The sequence below is a fragment of the Pongo pygmaeus genome, chromosome 20, assembly GCF_028885625.2.
Source record: "Pongo pygmaeus isolate AG05252 chromosome 20, NHGRI_mPonPyg2-v2.0_pri, whole genome shotgun sequence".
Classification (NCBI taxonomy): domain Eukaryota; kingdom Metazoa; phylum Chordata; class Mammalia; order Primates; family Hominidae; genus Pongo; species Pongo pygmaeus.
The window spans coordinates 50138653-50159346 of NC_072393.2; the positions used below are offsets into that span (position 1 = coordinate 50138653).

General features: G+C 40.5%; 1 protein-coding gene across 17 annotated transcripts; it reads left to right on the forward strand.

The window, feature by feature from the left end:
- The first annotated feature begins 5271 nt into the window (after positions 1-5271).
- Positions 5272-17865, forward strand: LOC129019936 (zinc finger protein 226). Of its 17 annotated transcripts, none has more exons than XM_054463556.2 (7): positions 5272-5351; positions 5966-6016; positions 6914-6996; positions 10226-10286; positions 12308-12434; positions 13077-13169; positions 15687-17865. In XM_054463556.2, the coding sequence occupies exons 4-7, from the start codon at positions 10272-10274 to the stop codon at positions 17852-17854; spliced, it is 2403 nt and encodes an 800-aa protein (XP_054319531.2). In that variant the 5' UTR covers positions 5272-5351; positions 5966-6016; positions 6914-6996; positions 10226-10271; the 3' UTR covers positions 17855-17865. The 17 variants fall into 17 exon arrangements, with proteins under 17 accessions (XP_054319531.2, XP_054319539.1, XP_054319532.2 ...); XM_054463564.2 differs by having other exon boundaries at positions 5282-5351; positions 6914-7091; positions 15191-17865; XM_054463557.2 differs by having other exon boundaries at positions 5282-5351; positions 6914-7091.
- The last annotated feature ends 2829 nt before the right edge of the window (positions 17866-20694 follow it).

Below are 20694 nucleotides of genomic sequence, written 5' to 3' on the forward strand. Positions count from 1 at the left end.
CTGAGGTCAGGACTTAGAGACCAGCCTGACCAACATGGTGAAACTCCGTCTCTACTAAATGCAAAAATTAGCTGGGCATGGTGGCAGGCGCCTGCAATCCTAGCTACTCAGGAGGCTGAGGCAGGAGAATTGCTTGAACCTGGGAGGCGGAAGTTGCAGTGAGCCGAGACCGCACCATTGCACTCCAGCCTGGGTGACAGAGCAAGACTCCGTATCAAAAAAAAAAACAACTTCTGAGGTAGGGGCTCTACCATATTTTTGCCCCACACCCATTAAGTGAATACCAAAAACAACTTGTGGAAATTTGATAATTTTATCAAATGTATTATTTGGGCAGGATTGGCATTTACCATGCTTTTCCCTATTGCTGGCAGTAAAACATGGGTTTAAGGAAGAGTGTTTTTCAGAATTTACACTGTATATCTCTGATTTGGAAGTTATATAATTGGAATTTATGATTATGAGATTAAAATACCAAAAAGACTAAGTAACATATCAATGATGTCAACGAATTGTTTTAAATGGAAGTGTGTGTTCCTCTATAATAATTTGACTTTTGATATTTTCATTTCTGTATTGACCTGAAGCCATTAAAATGGTGGCAGGTATCTGTAATGACAGGATAAAGAAAGAATATGGGCTTTGGAAAATCATAGACTATTGCCTTTGTAGCATAATGAAATCTATACATTTTTGTGAGTGAGTGTGTATGTACATGCATAAGATAATGTGTAAAGGATACTTTTTTTTTTAGCAATTTTCTCTTGCAATGAGCATTTTGTGGTGTTTTTCCATTTTATGATTCCATAAATTACATTTTAATTTCTTATTGAACATCACTATTACCAAAGCAGTAAATTATGTACATTAGAATTTTGAAAAGTGCTATATGATAATCCCTTCAAAATATGATTGTTCTATATCATTATATGGCACATAAGATCATAATTAAGTAATAGATTCTGGAAGCCAATTTTAAAAACAAAAAAATTCTCTGAATACATGGATAAATGGATGAGTGTGAACAACTGTATCTTTGCAATTAATGCCTGCTACACTTCTTTTTTTTTTTTTTTTTTTTTTTTTTTTGAGACGGAGTCTGTCTCTGTTGCCCAGGCTGGAGTGCAGTGGTGCAATCTTGAATCACTGCAACCTCTGCTTCACGAATTCAAACGATTGTCCTGCCTCAGCCTCCCGAATAGCTGGGATTACAGGGGCATGCCACTATGTCCAACTAAGTTTTTTTTTTTTTTTTTGAGACAGAATCTCACTCTGTTGCCAGGCTGGAGTGCAGTGGCGCAATCTCAGCTCACTGCACCCTCTGCCTCCCAGATTCAAGCAATTCTCCTGCCTCAGCCTCCTGAGTAGCTGGGACTACAGGTGTGCGCCACCACGCCCAACTAATTTTTGTATTTTCAGTAGAGACGGGGTTTCACCATGTTGGCCAGGATGGTCTCAATCTCTTGACCTTGTGATCTGCCCTCCTTGGCCTCCCAAAGTGCTGGGATTACAGGCGTGAACCACCGCGCCCGGCCTAAATTTTTTATTTTTAGTAGAGACAAGGTTTCACCATGTTGGCCAGGCTGGTCTCAAGCTCCTGACCTCAAGTGATCTGCCCGCCTCGGCCTCTCAAAGTGCTGGGATTACAGGCATGATCCACTGCGCCCAGCCTTGCTTGCTACATTTTTAAAAGCATTAATCTATAACACAGAGAGAATCCTGGAAATGAAAACAAAGTGGTATACATATGTTAGGGAGGTATGTTTAAAAATGTTCACTGAGGAAAAAGTGTGCATAAGAGGAGAATATAGTGCAATCCACTTACTGGATGTGGAACCAGTAAGGACAAAGAGTGGGTTTGAATGACATTCCATATTCCTTGGACATGATGGTGATATTTTCAGTGTAGTTGATTAAAGCATGGGTCCCTAACCCCTAGGCCACAGACCCTGTTAGGAACAGGGCCAGACAGCAAGAGGTGAGCAGTGGGCAAGTGAGCAAAGCTGAGTTCTGCCTTCTGTCAGATCAGTGGCATGAAACCTATTGTGAACTATGCATGTGAAGGATCTACGTTGCAGCCAGGCGCAGTGGCTCATGCCTTTAATCCCAGCACTTTGGGAGGCTGAGGTGGGCAGATCACCTGAGGTCAGGAGTTGGAAACCAGCCTGGCCAATATAGTGAAACCCCATCTGTACTAAAAATACAAAAATTAGCCAGGCATGGTGGCAGGTGCCTGTAATCCCAGCTACTTGGGAGACTGAGGCAGGAGAATCACTTGAACCCAGGAGATGGAAGTTGCAGTGAGCTGAGGTTGTGCCATTGCACTCCAGCCTGGGCAACAAGAGTGAAACTCTTTTTTTTTTTTTTTTAAAGAAAGGATCTAAGTTGCTCACTCCTTGTGAGAATAAAATGATAAATGTAATGTGCTTGAATCATCCCCATACCATCCCCATCCCCCCACCTCACCTTGTGGAAAAATATTGTCTTCTGCAAAGCTGGTCCCCTGTGCCAAAAAGGTTGTGAACTGCTAGATTAAAGGGCTTTACTCAATAAATTATATCTAACTGGGGAGACTTTTTTCCACTATTGATTTTCTTCAGTATACCTTCACTGGATGCTTGCTACTCATTAAGGTCCATACTACCTCAATTTGCATGGTATGCTGGGATTGATAATACCACCTTCACATTCTTGTAATTCACTAGGAGGACTCAAGACACCCTATGTTATCATAGTCACTATGATTTATTATAGTAAAAGATACAAAGTCAGTTGAGCAAAGGGAAAATGTGCACGGGATGAAGTCCAGAAGAAATCAGGTACAAGCTTCCAATAATCCACTCCCTGTAGAATCATTCATGATGTACTGTTTTTTCAGCATTGAATTGTAACATGTGAAATGTCTACCCAGTAAGCTCAATGGAGACTTAGTGCCCTAGGCACTACATTGTGTTTTGTTTTGGAACTGGTCACATAGGCCAGCTTGGGCCAAAATTCTAGATTCCCAAAAGGAATTCAGCATAAATCGCATTATACAAATAGCCGGGGCATGGTGAGCCACTCTTACCAGGGAATTGTGGAAATCCTCCTGAAATTCAAGTTCCCAGACACCAGTCAAGGGCTAACCTTGTATCTTGTGCTGCTGTAACAGAATACCACAGATTAGGTAATTTATAAACCATATAAGTTTATCTGTCACAGTGCTTGAGGCTGGGAAGTCCAAGGTCAAGATGCTGGCAGGTTTAACGTCTGGTGAGGACTGCTGCTCTCTGCTTCCAATATGGCAGCTAGTTGCTGCATCCTCTGGAGGAGACAGATGTTATGTCCTCATATGGTGGAAGCGAAAAAAGAGCAAGAAGGGATTAAGTTTTAACAAGGGAACACCATCAAACTATAGCATGTTGCAAGCAGGCCTTTTAAGTATAACCATCTCAGGCCTATGTTAACTCTTTTCTGAACAAAGGGCTTCAGAAATCCAGTACCTATATTATTTTCTTTCTTTTTCTTTCTTCGTATCACCAGATACCACATTAGGTCATCTTCCTTCAAGGTAATTTGTAACCAAAACTAGTAGACTAAACCAAATAATTTCTTGCCCCTCCACCCCATAACTGATAAGACTGTAGGTACAGTCTACATCTACCCTCCTCATGACCAGAGTTTTCAGGTTAGTCACAAGACAGCTGTAGAAGCTGGGAGCTATCTGGCTTTGTTTTTGGTTGGTTGTTGTTTGTTCACAGTCAAGAGGAGAGAACTGTTTCATTTGTAGTATTGTATAGTTCATGCCTCCCAAAATGCATGGCTACTCTAACTCCCATCCACACACAAGATTAATTCCTTAGCTCTTACCTAGTATACCCAGCCCTTGTGGGATCATTCAGTTTTGCCATCTGTGGGCTTGACTTGCCTGTTCATCTTTGGCCCTTGGGATTTCCCTGTCTTAGCTTTGAGTTTAGCTACATTTTAATGCTTTAGGGGATATTGTCACATAACATTTTTCTATCTTTGAAAAGATCTACAATATTATGCAATGATTACCACTATCTAATCCTAGAACTCTTTCATCTGCTCCCAAAAGAAATCCCCTACATGAGCTGGGTGTGGTGGTGCATGCCTGTAGTCTCAACTACCCAGGGGGCTGAGGCGGGAGGATCACTTGAGCCCAAGAATTTAAGGCTGCAGTGTGCTATGATCATGCCTGTGAATAGCCACTGTACTCCATTCTGGGAAACATAACAAGACGCTGTCTCTAAAAAAGTAAGAAAAAAAAAAAAAACCCCTACGTATTAACAGTCACTCCCCATTCCCAACTACATCTCCCCAGCCATGGAAACAACTAATTTACTTTCTGTCTCTATGGATTTGCCTATTCTGCACATTTGATATAAATGGAATCATACCATATATGGTATCTTGTGTCTGGCTTCTTTCATCTGGCATAATGTCGTCAGAGTTCATCTATGTTATAAATCAATATTTTGTTCATTCACATTACTAAATAATATTGCATTATATGGCTAGACCACATTTTGTTAATCCACTCATCAGCTGATGGACATCAGGTCTTCTCCACTTTTTGACTATTATGACTAATGCTGCTATGAACTTTTTTAGAACAAGTTTTTGTGTGGATATGTTTCAGTTCTCTTGCGTATTTACTTAGGAGTGAAATTGCTGGCACATAAGCCCAAGATCGGGTGCCAGCAGATTCAGTGTCTGGTGAGGTCCCGCTTTCTAAGTCATACATGGTCATTCTGGCTGTGTCCTCACATAACTAAAGAGGCAAAGGAGCTCCCTCAGGCCACTTATAAGAGAGCATTAATCCTATTCATGAGGGCATTGCCTTCTTGATCTGATCACATCCCATAGGTTCCACCTCCTAATACCATCATCTTGGGAGTTAGGATTTAAACATACGAATTTGGTGGGGGCCATAAACACTCAGACCATAATAATACCTAAAGAGAAGTGAGGGATTCTGGGAAATGAAAACCAGGAGCTCAAGGTAGTTGGACACTTCCACATCAGAAGGCTTGGACATTCCGGAAGTGTAGTCCAGGAGGGCGGTACTGTTCTGTTTTTCCCCCAACTCCAGCATTCTGTGATATGTAGTCCGGAGTTCCGTGTAGTGGCGTATAGCTCAGTTGCAGTAAAGCTGTAAATGTTTTTCCCTGCGGAATCCTGGGAACTGTAGGTCCAATCGTTCCAGGTAGTTGTAGGCACTTCCGGCTCGAGGAAGGCAGTGCTGTGGAATTCTGGGAAGTGTAGTCCAGGTCCTCCTGATACTCGCAGGCACTTCCGCCCAGGAAGACGACGTAGCAGCCATCTTTTCCCTGGCTTTGGTGATTCAGGTCAGCTTCTCAGGAACCTTTCAAACTTCCCCGAAATGCACTTGTGGTCAGCAGCTAGCGGTCTTTTGTTTGGGGAAAAAAAGGAGTAGCGGCTAAGAGCGGAGGTTTGAGGGGCCAGGGTGCTCTTTTGCGTTTCCCTGGGCGGAGCTTGTTTGCATTGGGGGCGTACTGGCTTGGGGCGGCTGGGGTGATGCTTCGTCGGGTTTGAAGCTCTGTGGGGTTGTTCGCTCCCTCATTGTGACTCCCCCACTTAATGAGCCAGCCCTACCACTTCATACAGTATCACATTGAGCGAGTTAGTTAATCCCTGTGCCTTCGTTTGCTGTTCTGAAGGAAAATAAAAGCAGTAACTTCCTAATAGAATGGTTTGAGAGAAAACGAGGTAATACAAAAAGTGTAAAACTGCCTGGCACGTGAATTACCAATACTACTATAATTTCCCTAGAAACTCCCATTTTGTGGCGAACTTCTGTGAGTCCATGAAGCTGGATTGTCCCTGACCTCTTTGTAGGAAGGAGAGGGTTGCTTCTAACTGGTACTGGGAGATGCCACTGTGATGTATCGGGGATGGAGACACAATCCTGGTTATTTCACAGCCTGTTTTTCTTCCCCAGCCCTGACTTCTCAAAAAGCACTGCACAGAGGAGAAGGCAGCAGAACCCCATGTGAGTAAGACTTGTTGTTATTCTTGTTTTATTCACATAAATCAGAGAATGTGTGGGGTCATGTATTTGGGCATGAGAAGTGATTATAATTTAGCGTTAGTTGCTAAGTTCCATTCTAAGGGGTTTATACAAATGAACACCTTTCCACTATACAGTGGCTCTGTGAAGTGATACTCTTTTTTCCGAGGAGACTGAGACATAAGAACATAACTTCTTTGCTCATAGCCACCTAGCTAGTAGGAGGCAGAGCTAGCATTGAAACCGAGGCACTCTGAGTCTAGACTTGAGTTTTCTTTGGTATGTTCTGCATGAGCCATAGGCAGCTGGCTAGTATCATGTGAAAATAGGTTGGGACTTCACTGTGGGGACTTTGCTCAAGGTTTGGGCTATTCTATGAGTTTTAAAAAATAGTGGCTGGGCGCGGTGGCTGACGCCTGTAATCCCAGCACTTTGGGAGTCTGAGGCGGGCAGATCACTTGAGGCCAGGAGTTTGAGACCAGTCTGGCCAACAGGGCGAAACGCCATCTCTACTAAAAATACAAAAATTAGCCAGGCGTGGTGGCGAACACCTGTAATCCCAGGAGTTTGGGAGGCTGGGGCAGGAGAATCGCTTGAACCCAGGAGGTGAGGTTGCAGTGAGCTGAGATCACACCGCTGCACTCCAGCCTCGGCAACTGAGCAAGATTCTGTCTCAAAAAAAGAAAAGAGTTTTTAAAAATAGTTTTCTCAATTATTAGTTTTATTTGTTTCAAATACTATAGAGGTAACACATAATCATGGAAAACACGGAAATATATTTAAAAAATGTAAATTCCCCATGACCTTAGGGTATAAAGATAACAACTATAGTTTAGTGCCTTTTGTCAAGTTTTTCTTGTATATATTTCTGTTTATTAGGAGCTGTTTTGGGAGAGGGACTGAGTACAGTGCAACACTACTCAAACTGTGGTCCACAAAGCAGCAACATTGGCATCACCCAGGTAGAAAGGCTCATTCTTGAGTCCTACCCAAGACCTTCTGATTTAGCATTTTTGCAGATAGGACCTAGAAATCTGCATTTCAACAAGATCCCAAGGTGATTGAGGTGCATGTTAAAGTTTGAGAAGCTCAGGAAAAGGTCTTATCTGGAAACTCAGGACTAGAAAACTGACCCTGCCAGATGTCACAGATAAAACTGAGCTGGCCATACTAGAACCCTACTCAGTCCAGTGATTTTTCTTTCCCACTAAATATTAACTGTCAAGTTTCTTTGCAAAAACCATGACATGAGTAGAAGGCAGCTGTCAAGTCTAGAGTCAAAATGGAGGAACCTAGAGTCCTGAAGATCTATTTCTCCCAGGCTTTGGGGAGTAGATTCCTTGCATCTTTTGTACTGGAGGCCTTCTGCCTGAAGTGGGAAGATCAGCTACCTAGTTATTGTTAATTAACGTTAGATATTATTGCCATAGTTGTCATCATCTCGTCATCATTATTATTGTGATTAATGACTTTCCTAATTTCTTTAACTTTTTTTTTTTTTGAGACAGAGTTTCACTTTTGTTGCCCAGGCTGGAGTGCAATGGCGTGATCTCGGCTCACTGCAACCTCCATCTCCCAGGTTCAAACGATTCTCCTGCCTCAACCTCCCGAACAGCTGAGATTACAGGCACCTGCCACCACACCCGGCTAATTTTTTTGTATTTTTAGTAGTGATGGGGTTCCACCATGTTTGCCAGGCTGGTCTCGAACTCCTGACCTCAGGTGATCCACCCACCTCAGCCTCCCAAAGTGTTGGGATTATGGGCATGAGCCACCATGCCCAGCCAACTTTTTTTTAAAATATAATTTCAAACTTGTAGAAAAGCTGCAAAAATAATAGTGTAGGGAAATCTCGTATGCTCTTCACCCAGATTCACCAGTTATGTTTGTTTGTTTGCTATGTTGTTATGTTTTCCCTGTTTGCTCTGTTGATGACCATCAGCCATCACCAGGAACATACCTGTAACCAACAACCATTAAGTTTGTTTTAGCTTGCTGCATCCAAGGAGCACACACATGCATGGGGTGTCTTGGTAAGAGGCAATTAGGAGGACCCTGGTTATAGGGTTTTGGTTTATGTTAGCTGAGTTGGGGAGAGTTTTAGGCAGTGGGTTTGTTCTGGATTGGATGCTGTGAAGAAGCAGTAGTAATTTGATCAGACTGTTGTAATTTTTATGTTGGAGGTGGGGAAATAACGAGATTGGAGTTGTCACTGATAACAAAGTGGTCATGTTAGATGGAAGAGGCAATTATTTGGCTATTTTTGTCAATGTAGAAATGTATTTCTCTCTGTGTTACAAGCTGTTTTGTTTTTTTCTTTTTCACCATGATCACTGAGTAGACCTGTGTCATTCTTGTTTATAAATTGAAAACACCAGGTTCTGGTTGTTGCTGCTGTTAGTTGTCAAAGCAGTTTTTTTTGTCTTTTTGCTTTCACAACTTTGTCATACTTATATTTTGTTTTTGTCTTTTTGCTGAAGCATTTGAGAGCAAGCTAGAGATAGTGATCAAAATGAAATTAGTTACATTGATAACTTACTGTTATCTAACCCACAGTTTGTATTTAAACTTATTCCATTTTCCCATTAAAGACTTTGAAAGTAATTTCTTCCCCCAGGTGAGTTTCCGGTCTAATTGTATGCATTGCACTTAGTTTTGGTTTCATTAGTCACCTTTAGTCTAGAATGATTCCTCAGACTTTATTTCTTATTTGCTCTTGATATCTTTGTAGAGTATTGAGAAATTATTTGTAAAATGTTCTTATTTTTTTGTTTCCTTAATATTTATTCATGATTAAATTCAGGCTATGCATTGTCAGCAGAGATGCCATAAAAGTAGTGAGGCATCCTTCTCAGTGCATCATAGGAGTCAAATGTTGGTTTGTGGGTTTGTCCCACTAGTGATCTCAACTTTGTTTTTTTGGATAAAATGTCTGCCAGGTTACCTTTTTCCTTTTGCACTTAATACTTTGAGACTATGTAGCCATCTTATTCCTCACCAAACTTTCACCAGTTTTTAGCAGCTATTGATGATGTTCTAGTTATCTTTCATTCTACCTTTATTAGTTTATGTGTTCTATAGGAGCTTTCTTTTGTCACCCATTTATTTATTACACATTCTTTTGTTTATAACAGTACAGACTCAGGTTCCTCCATTTTCCTTTTTTTTTTTTTTTTTTTTTTGAGACAGAGTCTCACTCTGTCGTCCAGGCCGGAGTGCAGTGGGGCAGTCTCAGCTGACTGCAACCTCCACCTCCTGGGTTCAAACAATTCTTGTGCCTCAGCTTCCCAAGTAGCTGGGATTACAGGTGCCTGCCACTATGTCCAGCAAATTTTTGTCTTTTTAGTAAAGACAGGGTTTCATCTTGTTGGCCAGGCTTGTCTTCAACTCCTGACTGTAAGTAATCTGCTTGTCTCAGTTTCCCAAAGTGCTAGTAGGATTACAGGCATGAGCCACTGTGCCTGGCCAGGTTCCTGCCTTTTTAATTTAAGTTAGGTATGGATTATCAAACGGTGTTTTTTAATTGCAGTATCTTAGGTTTTATTAGTTCAGTGTTAGCAAATTATTGGAAAGACGACGAGATGTTTTTCAGAAGCTATAAGATACTTTCACGTGACATAGCAACAACCTGTGAACTCCAACTATCTTATAATATTCTGTTGGTGGAAATTATATTTTTAAGGATAATTTCAAACCGTAGACTATCTTCTACTTATTGCAGTTGCAAATAAATAAGATACCTGACTGTGTTGTAAGAGCTTTCTACCTTCCAGCAATCCGATGAGGTTGGTACTGTTATTCTTTACCACTTGCAGATGACAGAAGTAAGGTAAAGAGATGTTAATAGTTTCCCCAAGGTGACACTTTTAGTGTCAGGATTTTAACCCGTGCATATCAGTTCCAGGCCTACTGGACTTATATTGTCTCAATTTATGCCATACTCAGAATAAGAATTACTGGTGTGCAATTACAGGCACATGGGCAGTGAGGCCACTGTGTGGTTAGCCTGGTTCTGAACTACTGCTGAAAGGGGTAGATGGATATCTGGGATCCATGTCATAATCTGCTTAAAAGCCACATAAAGCTTCAGCCATCCCAAGAAGCACACACCTTTGCTAATTCCTAAAGAGCAGCCACGTGGATTAGTAACCGACTTACCCAGTTTTGATTTATTTTTCTCTTCTTTCCTAGTTCAGCTTCTTAGGACTCTGCACTTCCCCAGAAGGAAGAATTAAAAATGAATATGTTCAAGGTGAGTAGAGCTTGCCTTTCCCAGCTGTTAAAAATACCATTTTAGTACTTAACAGATGGGACCAGGTTTTTCTTTTTCAAGTAAGAGTCAAGGCATTTGAGAACCTGTTGAGTGTGCTGGGTGCTTATTTTGTCCCGTTTAAGTTTAGCTGGTTTTGGTTTTGGTTTTATTTCATAATTTTTATTTTACAAATAAAGGTAGAAAAATTAATAGAAATGATGGGTGGGCGCAGTGGCTCACACCTGTAATCCCAGCATTTTGGGAGGCCGAGGCAGGGGGTGGGATCACTTGAGGTCAGGAGTTTGAGAACAGCCTGGCCAACATGGTGAAACCTCATCTTTACTAAAAATACAAAAATTAGGCCAGGCATGGTGGCTCACACCTGTAATCCCAGCACTTTGGGAGGCAGAGGCAGGCGGATCACGAGGTCAGGAGTTGGAGACCATCCATCCTGGCTGACATAGTGAAACCCAGTCTCTACTAAAAATACAAAAAATTAGCCAGGTGTGGTTGCAGGCACCTGTAGTCCCAGCTATTTGGGAGGCTGAGAGAGGAGAATGGCCTGAACCTGGGAGGCGGAGCTTGCAGTGAGCAGAGATCGTGCCACTGTACTCCAGCCAGGTTGACAGAGCAAGACTCCGTCTCAAAAAAATAAATAAATAAAAAATAAAAAAATTAGCCGGGTGTGGCGGTGCACACTTGTAATCTCAGCTACTCAGTTGGCTGAGGCAGGAGAATCACTTAAATTTGGAAGGCAAAGGTTGCAGTGAGCCGAGATTGTGCCACTACTCCAGCCTGGGCAATAGAGCAAGACTCTGTCTCAAAAAAAAAAAAAGAAAAAAAAATTAATAGAAATGAAAAATATCTTATTTCCGTAATCTCTTCATTGTATGTACTTGTAATTATATATTGGCATTCATAACATACATATAATTTTACATTTCTTACATTTATAACATTTATTTTTGTTGTATTTCTATCAAATTTATGTATCCAGCTTTTAAACTATTCTCTATATACAGTTAGTGTAGGATTTTTACTGTTTTAGGAACTACAGTGTTAGTTTTCTTGCATTTAACTTTTTCTGAAAAAATCAATTTTGAAAAATACTGCCTTTTAAAATCCGTAACATTAGGTATTCAGAATTGAAAAGATATGTTTTGTGTGTGGTACTTAAGATGTTTTTTGATAGAATATTCAAATATGGCACAGTGTGTCAAGATTTAACAGCTGCTTCACCCAGAAAAAAATTAGACTTTTTTTTTACTACAAGAGCTAGATTCTGTCTTCCCCATGCCTCAGCCATACCCTGTGTGTTTACTGGTCTTCTTCCCTTTGAATATTTTTGTTAGTCAAAGTAATATGTGACCTTAATTTAAAATGCCTAGTGGTAGGAAAGGATTTGCCAAGCACTTACACTCTGCCCCTGTATTGATACCTCACAGCAACTATGAAGAGATTCTTTGTTTTGTCTCCATTTTAAACATAAATAGAAAAGGGCTTGTGAAAAATCAGGAACGTGCTCAAGTTCACATGGAAAACTAAAGATCTGGGATCAGTGTATTATATTCAAGTGAAAGACCAAGACAGGAGGACAGAGAGAAAGAGTCCTTCATTCAGAAACCTGACATGCCCTTTAGGTTTATTTCCACATATGACACTGCTCACTTGGCTCCCACCTCAGTAGGAAGGCAGGTGCTATCAGACACTATTGGGACTAAATTGGTGAACCTTTCTGGGGAAATTGGCAATGTTTTAGGTTCAGCAGGTAACAGTTCTAGGAAATTCCCTTATAAGAGTACTCACTGAGAGCATCCAGTAAATATACAAAGCTTTCTTTTTCTCAGCAGCACTTTTGGTAAGTCAGTGTATGGCATTGGCAAGACAGGAGAAGGGCTGGGAAATCTACAAATGGCTCGGCATCCAGAACAACTTTCCACCTGTTCTCTTCACCTTCTCAGTGTTACCCATCTTCCAGTGGACATTGGTTGTAAGATTGAGGTCATGTGTTTTTGTTGCAGGAAGCAGTGACCTTCAAGGACGTGGCTGTGGCCTTCACGGAGGAGGAGTTGGGGCTGCTGGGCCCTGCCCAGAGGAAGCTGTACCGAGATGTGATGGTGGAGAACTTTAGGAACCTGCTGTCAGTGGGTGAGGACAGCCTCTCTCTGGAATATCTTTGTGCCCTTGGAGTTTTAAGGCTTTGTGGCCCTTGAAATGGTTCCCTGAGTGTGGGAACCTGACTTTCCTAATTTTTATGGGATGCAGAGACACTGGATGTTTCTGGTCTTTCTGAACAGAATATTTTAGGTCTTTTTCATTTGTGATTTATAGAAGAACTATAAATGAACAGAATACTGTTATGCCTTGTCTGTTCTTTTTCATGTTTTACACCTGTCCCAATATTGAATTATAAAACCAATTTATTGAATGCCACCAGCAGATTTTAATGAAATAAAATAGGGCAGAAAATACTAGAACTCCTTAGGAAGAATGGCACACACTGCAGCAAAAACTGGCCAATTGCTTGAGTGATGTGAGAACCAATGGGAGATTTAATGAAAACAGACATTAGTTAAAAATAGGTTATTCAGACTTGGTTTTCATAATATGTATTTACGCATGTGTGTCTGGGTCATGAAATAAATGGTGTTTCTTTACTGAGTCACGATTTAAATAAAAGTTTGAAAAACACTGCTTTCAGTGTCTTGAATGTGCAGTTGCAACTCAGATTTCCAGTATATTTTAACTCTAATATGTTCATTTTCAACTTGTGATTTGGCATTTTCACAGGGCATCAACCCTTCAAACAAGATGTATCACCTATAGAAAGAAATGAGCAGCTTTGGATAGTGACGACAGCAACCCGAAGACAGGGAAATTTAGGTAAAAACCAAACAGTTGTGAGTTCTTATAGTTAACTGTCCATCTGCTTTGCTTCTCATTAGCCTTGTTGCCATCACCTGGTCCAAATTGCCAGCTGTCTTTCCTGGATTATTGCAACACCCTTTGTACTGCTTGCCCTGCTCCCACCCCTCTCCTCTTACATTCTGTTCTTTAAGTGGCAAAGTGAGTTTTTGTTACCTTGTGTCAGACTATGTTGTTCTGCTCAAAATTCTCTGTGACTTATTTTACAGAGTAAAATCCACGTAATGTGGCTGACAGAGTCTTACACGGTGTGCTTTTCATCCCTACTACCTCTCTAAATATATCTTCTATACTCTCTCTCTTTCTGTGAATTCCAGCCACATTGTCCTCCCTCTTGCTTTTCAGACCTATCAAGGCTGCTTCTGCCTTACAGCCCTGTGTGTGTTCTTCTCTCTGCCTGAAATAATCTTTTACCTATAATCCTTCTGGTCCCTTCTTCATTCAGTTCTTAGCTCAGTTTTAGTATTATAAGAAAGGCCTCGGCTGGGCACGGTGGCTTGCGCCTGTAATCCCAGCACTTTGCGAGGCCGAGGTGGGCAGATCATGAGGTCAGGAGATCGAGACCAACCTGGCTAACATGGTGAAACCCTGTCTCTACTAAAAATACAAAAAATTAGCTGGGCGTGGTGGTGGGCGCCTGTAGTCCCAGCTACTCGGCAGGCTGAGGCAGAATGGTGTGAACCCAGGAGGCAGAGGTTGCAGTGAGCTGAGATTGTGCCACTGCACTCCAGCCTGGGCGATAAAGCGAGACTGTCAAAAAAAAAAAAAAGAAAGACCTCCTCTGACCACCCTATTAAAAACACAGTCTTTCCATTTACTCTCTGTGCACTGCCTTATATTGTGTGTAAGCACTGATTATCACCTCATATATGTTTTTGTTTAGTGACTTACCACCTTTGTCTCCTCACTGGAGTGTAATCTCCAGGAGTGGAGGAATTTTATCTATTTGTTTCTGTCTCCTCAGTGCTTAGAATAGTCCTGGTATATGGCAGAGACACTATAAATATTAGTTGAATGAATGAGTTAATGGAAATCTGTCTTCCATGGAGGTAACTAATAGGTGGTGAACAAATCAGCATAAAGGATATTGCAAAATATTTTTTGTCTTCCAATGAATTCCTAACCTAATTCTGATTTCTCTTTGTGAATGTGTGTGTGTGTGTTTGCATGTGTTTGCCTGTCTGTACAAGTTGACCCATATCTTAGGGAACCTATAGTGTCATAGTTGTAACCAAACTGAATAACATGCTGTCCTTATGACTTTCTTTGAGCATTTGTAGCAGAGCATATTCATTCGGGGAGGGAATATTTTACAATAAGGACTTTTATTTCTGTTTCTTAAGTATTCCCCCACAGAAGGGAATAAAATTCGATTTCCTTATCCCTTATATCAGGAAAGAAAAAGTAAAACTAAAAACCAGGACATGAGCATTAGCCTTTCCCTTAAAAAGTTTGCACAGTTGCATCCCATTTGCTTCTTCCAAAGTCCACATTCATAAAAAGAAATGGATCTTACATTGTTGCCTCTCAAACATTTATATTGTGTAGGCTTATCTATATGTCTTTAGAAGGCCTTTTATGTAATGACACCATTACTGCTTGTGATTATTCTGATATGATACTTTATCTGTTTTTTTTCCTAAATATCACAAGCTATTAAATTTATTTCACAATTGACTAATAGACCACTTTGTCAATTTGGAAAACATTCTTGTTAAAGACAAACATATCTACATCCAGAAACTTTCCATACCTTGCTGTCAAAGAGACAGCATTCTTTGCTAGCCTTCCAATTTTGACTCAGTGCAAAAGCCTTAGAAGGATCCAGTGCATAGGTCTTCATGCTTTCCTTTCACCCCAAGAGATTATCAACTTTGATTTTTCTCTTCAGCAGTAACTCACTTGGTGTACCCCTACCTCAGGTACAGCTTTTCAACTTTGCAGCAAAACTGTACTTTCTAGTTCTTTTTGTATTTCAGATACCTTACTTGTAAAAGCTCTTTTGCTCTATGACCTGGCTCAAACTTAAACTTGGATTTGAAGTTAGAAGAAATGTTGGAAGTCATTTATATATGAAGAAATGTTGGAAGGATTCATATATGCATACATTCCTTGAGTGACTATGAATAACTGCCGAGCAGTAACTTCTGGGCTGTGGTTGTAAACTGTGAGCACTACGAAATGTTTTTCCTTATTGATACCATATTATGGTAGGAAAGACATGGAGTAAAAAATTTAGATAGTATGTCAATAGTTGTGTTTTTAAATGGGTTTCATTAGTGCTTAGCAATTGGGAGCTTGGTGGACCATCTCTTGGTTTCTGTCAGTATGTAAACCAGAAACTTCAAATGTGTCACAAAAGATGAGCAGAACTATCCCAAGGCTCATTAAAGTCTTTTACTCTGTCCTCAGTGTGAAATCTTAAATCTTTGAACAAAAAAATTCACTATCTCTCTGAATCCTTTGTCCTTACAGGAGAGAAAAATCAAAGTAAGTTAATTACTGTTCAAGACAGAGAATCAGAAGAAGAGCTTTCTTGCTGGCAAATCTGGCAACAAATTGCAAATGACTTAACCAGGTGTCAAGACTCCATGATCAATAATTATCAGTTTCACAAACAAGGTGATTTCCCTTGCCAGGTAGGGACAGAACTGTCTATTCAAATTTCTGAAGATGAGAACTATTTAGTAAATAAAGCAGATGGTCCCATTAATACTGGGAATCCAGAGTTTCCTATCTTGAGAACCCAGGATTCTTGGAGGAAAACATTCCTGACTGAGTCACAGAGATTGAACAGAGATCAGCAGATTTCCATAAAAAATAAATTATGTCAATGTAAGAAGGGTGTTAATCCCATTGGTTGGATTTCACATCATGATGGTCATAGAGTACACAAAAGTGAAAAATTTTATAGACCCAATGATTACAAAAAAGACAACATGAAGATTTTGACATTTGATCAGAATAGCATGATTCACACAGGACAGAAATCTTACCAGTGTAATGAGTGTAAAAAACCCTTCGGTGATCTCTCCAGCTTTGATCTTCATCAGCAGTTACAATCAGGAGAGAAGTCTCTTACATGTGTTGAGCGTGGAAAAGGCTTCTGTTACAGCTCAGTTCTTCCTGTTCATCAGAAAGTAAATGTGGGAGAAAAACTTAAGTGTGATAAGGAATTCAGTCAGGGCGCTCATCTACAGACCCATCAGAAAGTCCACGTGATAGAGAAACCATACAAATGTAAGCAATGTGGGAAAGGTTTCAGTCGTAGATCAGCACTTAATGTTCATTGTAAGGTCCACACGGGAGAGAAACCTTATAATTGTGAGGAGTGTGGGAGGGCCTTCAGTCAGGCCTCTCATCTTCAGGACCATCAGAGACTCCACACCGGGGAGAAGCCATTCAAATGTGATGCATGTGGTAAGAGCTTCAGTCGGAATTCACATCTTCAATCCCATCAAAGAGTTCATACAGGAGAGAAACCATACAAATGTGAGGAGTGTGGTAAGGGCTTCATTTGTAGCTCAAATCTTTACATTCATCAGAGAGTCCACACAGGAGAAAAACCCTATAAATGTGAGGAATGTGGTAAAGGCTTTAGTCGGCCTTCAAGTCTTCAGGCCCATCAGGGAGTCCACACTGGAGAGAAGTCATACATATGTACTGTATGTGGGAAAGGCTTTACTCTGAGTTCAAATCTTCAAGCCCATCAGAGAGTGCACACTGGAGAGAAGCCATACAAATGCAATGAGTGTGGGAAGAGCTTCAGGAGGAATTCCCATTATCAAGTTCATCTAGTGGTCCACACAGGAGAGAAACCCTATAAATGTGAGATATGTGGGAAGGGCTTCAGTCAAAGTTCGTATCTTCAAATCCATCAGAAGGCCCACAGTATAGAGAAACCTTTTAAGTGTGAGGAGTGTGGGCAGGGTTTCAATCAGAGCTCACGACTTCAGATTCACCAGCTGATCCATACGGGTGAGAAACCATACAAATGTGAAGAGTGTGGCAAGGGATTTAGTCGTAGAGCAGATCTTAAAATTCACTGTAGAATCCACACAGGAGAGAAACCATATAATTGTGAGGAGTGTGGGAAGGTCTTCAGGCAGGCCTCAAATCTTTTGGCCCATCAGAGAGTCCACAGTGGAGAAAAACCATTCAAATGTGAAGAATGTGGGAAGAGTTTCGGTCGGAGTGCACATCTTCAAGCCCATCAAAAAGTCCACACTGGAGATAAGCCATACAAATGTGATGAGTGTGGGAAGGGCTTCAAGTGGAGCTTGAATCTTGACATGCATCAGAGGGTGCACACAGGAGAAAAACCGTATAAATGTGGGGAGTGTGATAAGTACTTCAGTCAGGCCTCAAGTCTTCAACTTCATCAGAGTGTCCACACAGGAGAGAAACCATACAAATGTGATGTGTGTGGTAAAGTCTTCAGTCGGTCTTCACAACTACAATCTCATCAGCGAGTTCACACTGGGGAGAAACCTTATAAATGTGAGATATGTGGTAAGAGCTTCAGTTGGCGATCAAATCTTACAATTCATCACAGAATCCATGTTGGCGATAAATCCTATAAAAATAATAGGGGTGGTAAGAACATCAGAGAATCCACACAGGAAAAAAAATCTATAAAATGATTCTTTGTGAAGACTCGTGTCATTTGAATTCTTCTGGTTATCGTCTCAAAGTCAGTGTTTCAGCCGTAGCTCCTCATGTCCCAGTGGTCCAAAGACAACGAAACAATCTTTATGATTAGCATAGCAAGGGCTTCTTTAGTCAGAACCTTGACCTTTATAAAATGTTACTTAGAAGAGGGGTGTTAGAGTGAAATTTTTCTCAGGCCTTTTATAAAAGTATCATGGTGGACATGCCAAAGTTAAGTGTCCACTAGAATGTTAACTCCATAAAGGCAGAGATTTTGTTCACTACTGAATCTACATAATCTTACCATTGCCATATACTTCACAGGTGCCCAATATTTGTTAATAGGTCCTTTTTGAAAATTATGTTGAGATCACCTGCAGAATATCATGAATTTGTAAACAGGAAACCTGAAAATAGCCTTAATAAGATTAAGTCGGGAGACCACTGAAATGTAGAAAACCACTCAATACTGAACTCTCCAATGTTAATTTGGCATTGTCTTGTGATTAGATCCTGTCCTCCTTTAGCCTCACTAATCAAGTTGGGTCCTATCTTCCCAGATGTCTAGTTTTCTACTGGTTTTATACCATATAGATTCAATTATCTTTTGTAACAGATAATTTTGTTCATCTTGTAATAACTGGACACTACATACTACGCTTATTTTTTCAACACTGTTAAGGCAGGGGTTTAAGTGTCAGAGTTGCTACTGACAAACATTTTTTAGTAGATGTTGAATTGATCATTGGTTTTTTCACATTTTCATTCAGGCTTTGACATGATTGCCTTCTAAGGGCTTTAGCATTACTTTAATCAGAACTTAGGTTGCGGCTATTGCAGATTTCTTTTGTCAACTTCTCTCCCCCATATTCTGAGAAAAAGGACAAAATATTTGTTAAAATTTGATAAATTTCATCAGAAATTGATTTTTGGAGCATGACTTTCACCCTTTTTCCTAGTGGTGGCAGTGAAAAAAATGCTTTTGGAAGAGAAGTTAGTATGTATCAGAATATAGAATGTGCATCTCTTTTTTCTGGAGTTCATAGAATAGGAATTTTTGATTAGGAGATTCAAGTAGAAAATGTGAGTAGCACATCAGTGTTAATGAATTTTGTAAAAATAGAAATAATTTTTTATATACTACAGTAAAAAGGATCGTTGAAAGTGATGACCAAATTTTATGACAGAAGAGTGTAACAGTTTAAGAACATCACAGGCTGGGTGTGATGGCTCACGTCCATAATCCCCGTACTTTGGGAGGCCAAGGTGGGTGGATCACCTAAGGTCAGGAGTTCGAGACCAACCTGGCCAACATGGTGAAACCCTGTCTCTACTAAAAATACAAAAGGTAGCTGGGCATGGTGGTGCGTGCTTGTAATTCCAGCTACTTGGGGTGCTGAGGCAGAAGAATCGCTTGAACCTGGGAGGCGGGAGTTGCAGTGAGTCGAGATGTTGCCACTGCACTCTAGCCTGGGCGATAGAGTGAGACTCAGTCTTAAAAAAAAAAAAAATCACATACCTTAAATTCGTGTGTGTCCATGTGAGTGAATAGTGCATCTAATCATGTGACAGTCTATCATATGCCACTACAGCATCGAAGAGAATGCAGGAATTTTTGTTCACATTTGACTTCTATATTTTAATTTTTTAACTGAGCATCGGTTTTATAGTAAAATACTGTTACTTTACAGTAACATAGTAAAACTAAAATATAATTTTAAAAAACTACTAGAATATATTAATCCCTTACAGATAAGAAATCTTGTGTCATATAGCATCTAAGGCCAAAATTAAAGAATGGAACTCTGGAAATCAATTATAAAAACTTGTATGGTGGTTCAAAGATACGGATGCATTGGTGAGAGTGAATATATATTTGCAGTGAATGCATTTGAAGCTGCTTAGGTACAAATCTATGCAATCAATACGGTTTTAATGTAATTCCAGTAGTAGGAATGCTTCTTATTTCTTGACAGACTTACTCACTGGCTGAATGGATAGATAACCCAGGGCACTGGCTTGTCTTTTCAAGTGCTTGGTCTGATTGGGGGAAATGGCTTGCCCATTCTAGGTACTGTATGGCAAGGAAAATCGAGCTGTGGAAGAAAGGAATAATAAAATTTACGGAGGCCAGGTGTGGTTGCCCGTGCCTGTAATCCCAGCACTTTGGATGGCTGAGGCAGGCGGATCACCTGAAGTCAGGAGTTGGAGCCTAACCTGGCCAACATGGTGAAACCCCATCACTATTAAAAAAAATACAAAAAAAAAAAAACAAAAACTAATCGGGTGAGGTGATGGGCGCCTGTAATTCAGCTACTCGGCAGAAGAATCATTTGAACCCAGGAGGTGGAGGTTGCAGTGAGCTGAGATTGTGCCACTGCACTCTAGCCTGGGTGACAGAGCGAGACTCTGTCTCCAAAAAAAACAACAACAACAACAAAACAAAACAGAAGGTGAGGGCAAATTCTGAAGATACAGGGTGGAAATACGTAATTTTTGAGATAAAATTTAATAAAGATTCCCTGAGGAAAAGATGTGCGTAGGGAGAGAACAGCATAATGCCGGTGAAAACAAACTGGGAACAGGCAGTTAAGCAGGATTGAATACCATTTCTTTCTTAGGCATTTCTGTGACATTTAAAGCTTATTTGGTTAAAGGTTTTAATCAGCAAAGGATATATTTCTGTGAGGTTTCCACAATTTTCTGTATTTGGATTACAATTCCTGTTGTTCCTGGACTGCAACTTCACCTGCTAAGTATGTAAAGTCCATGATACCTCAAGTTGTGTTAGATATCAGAAATCCTGAGTCTTCGATGTTAGTTTGCTCTTAGA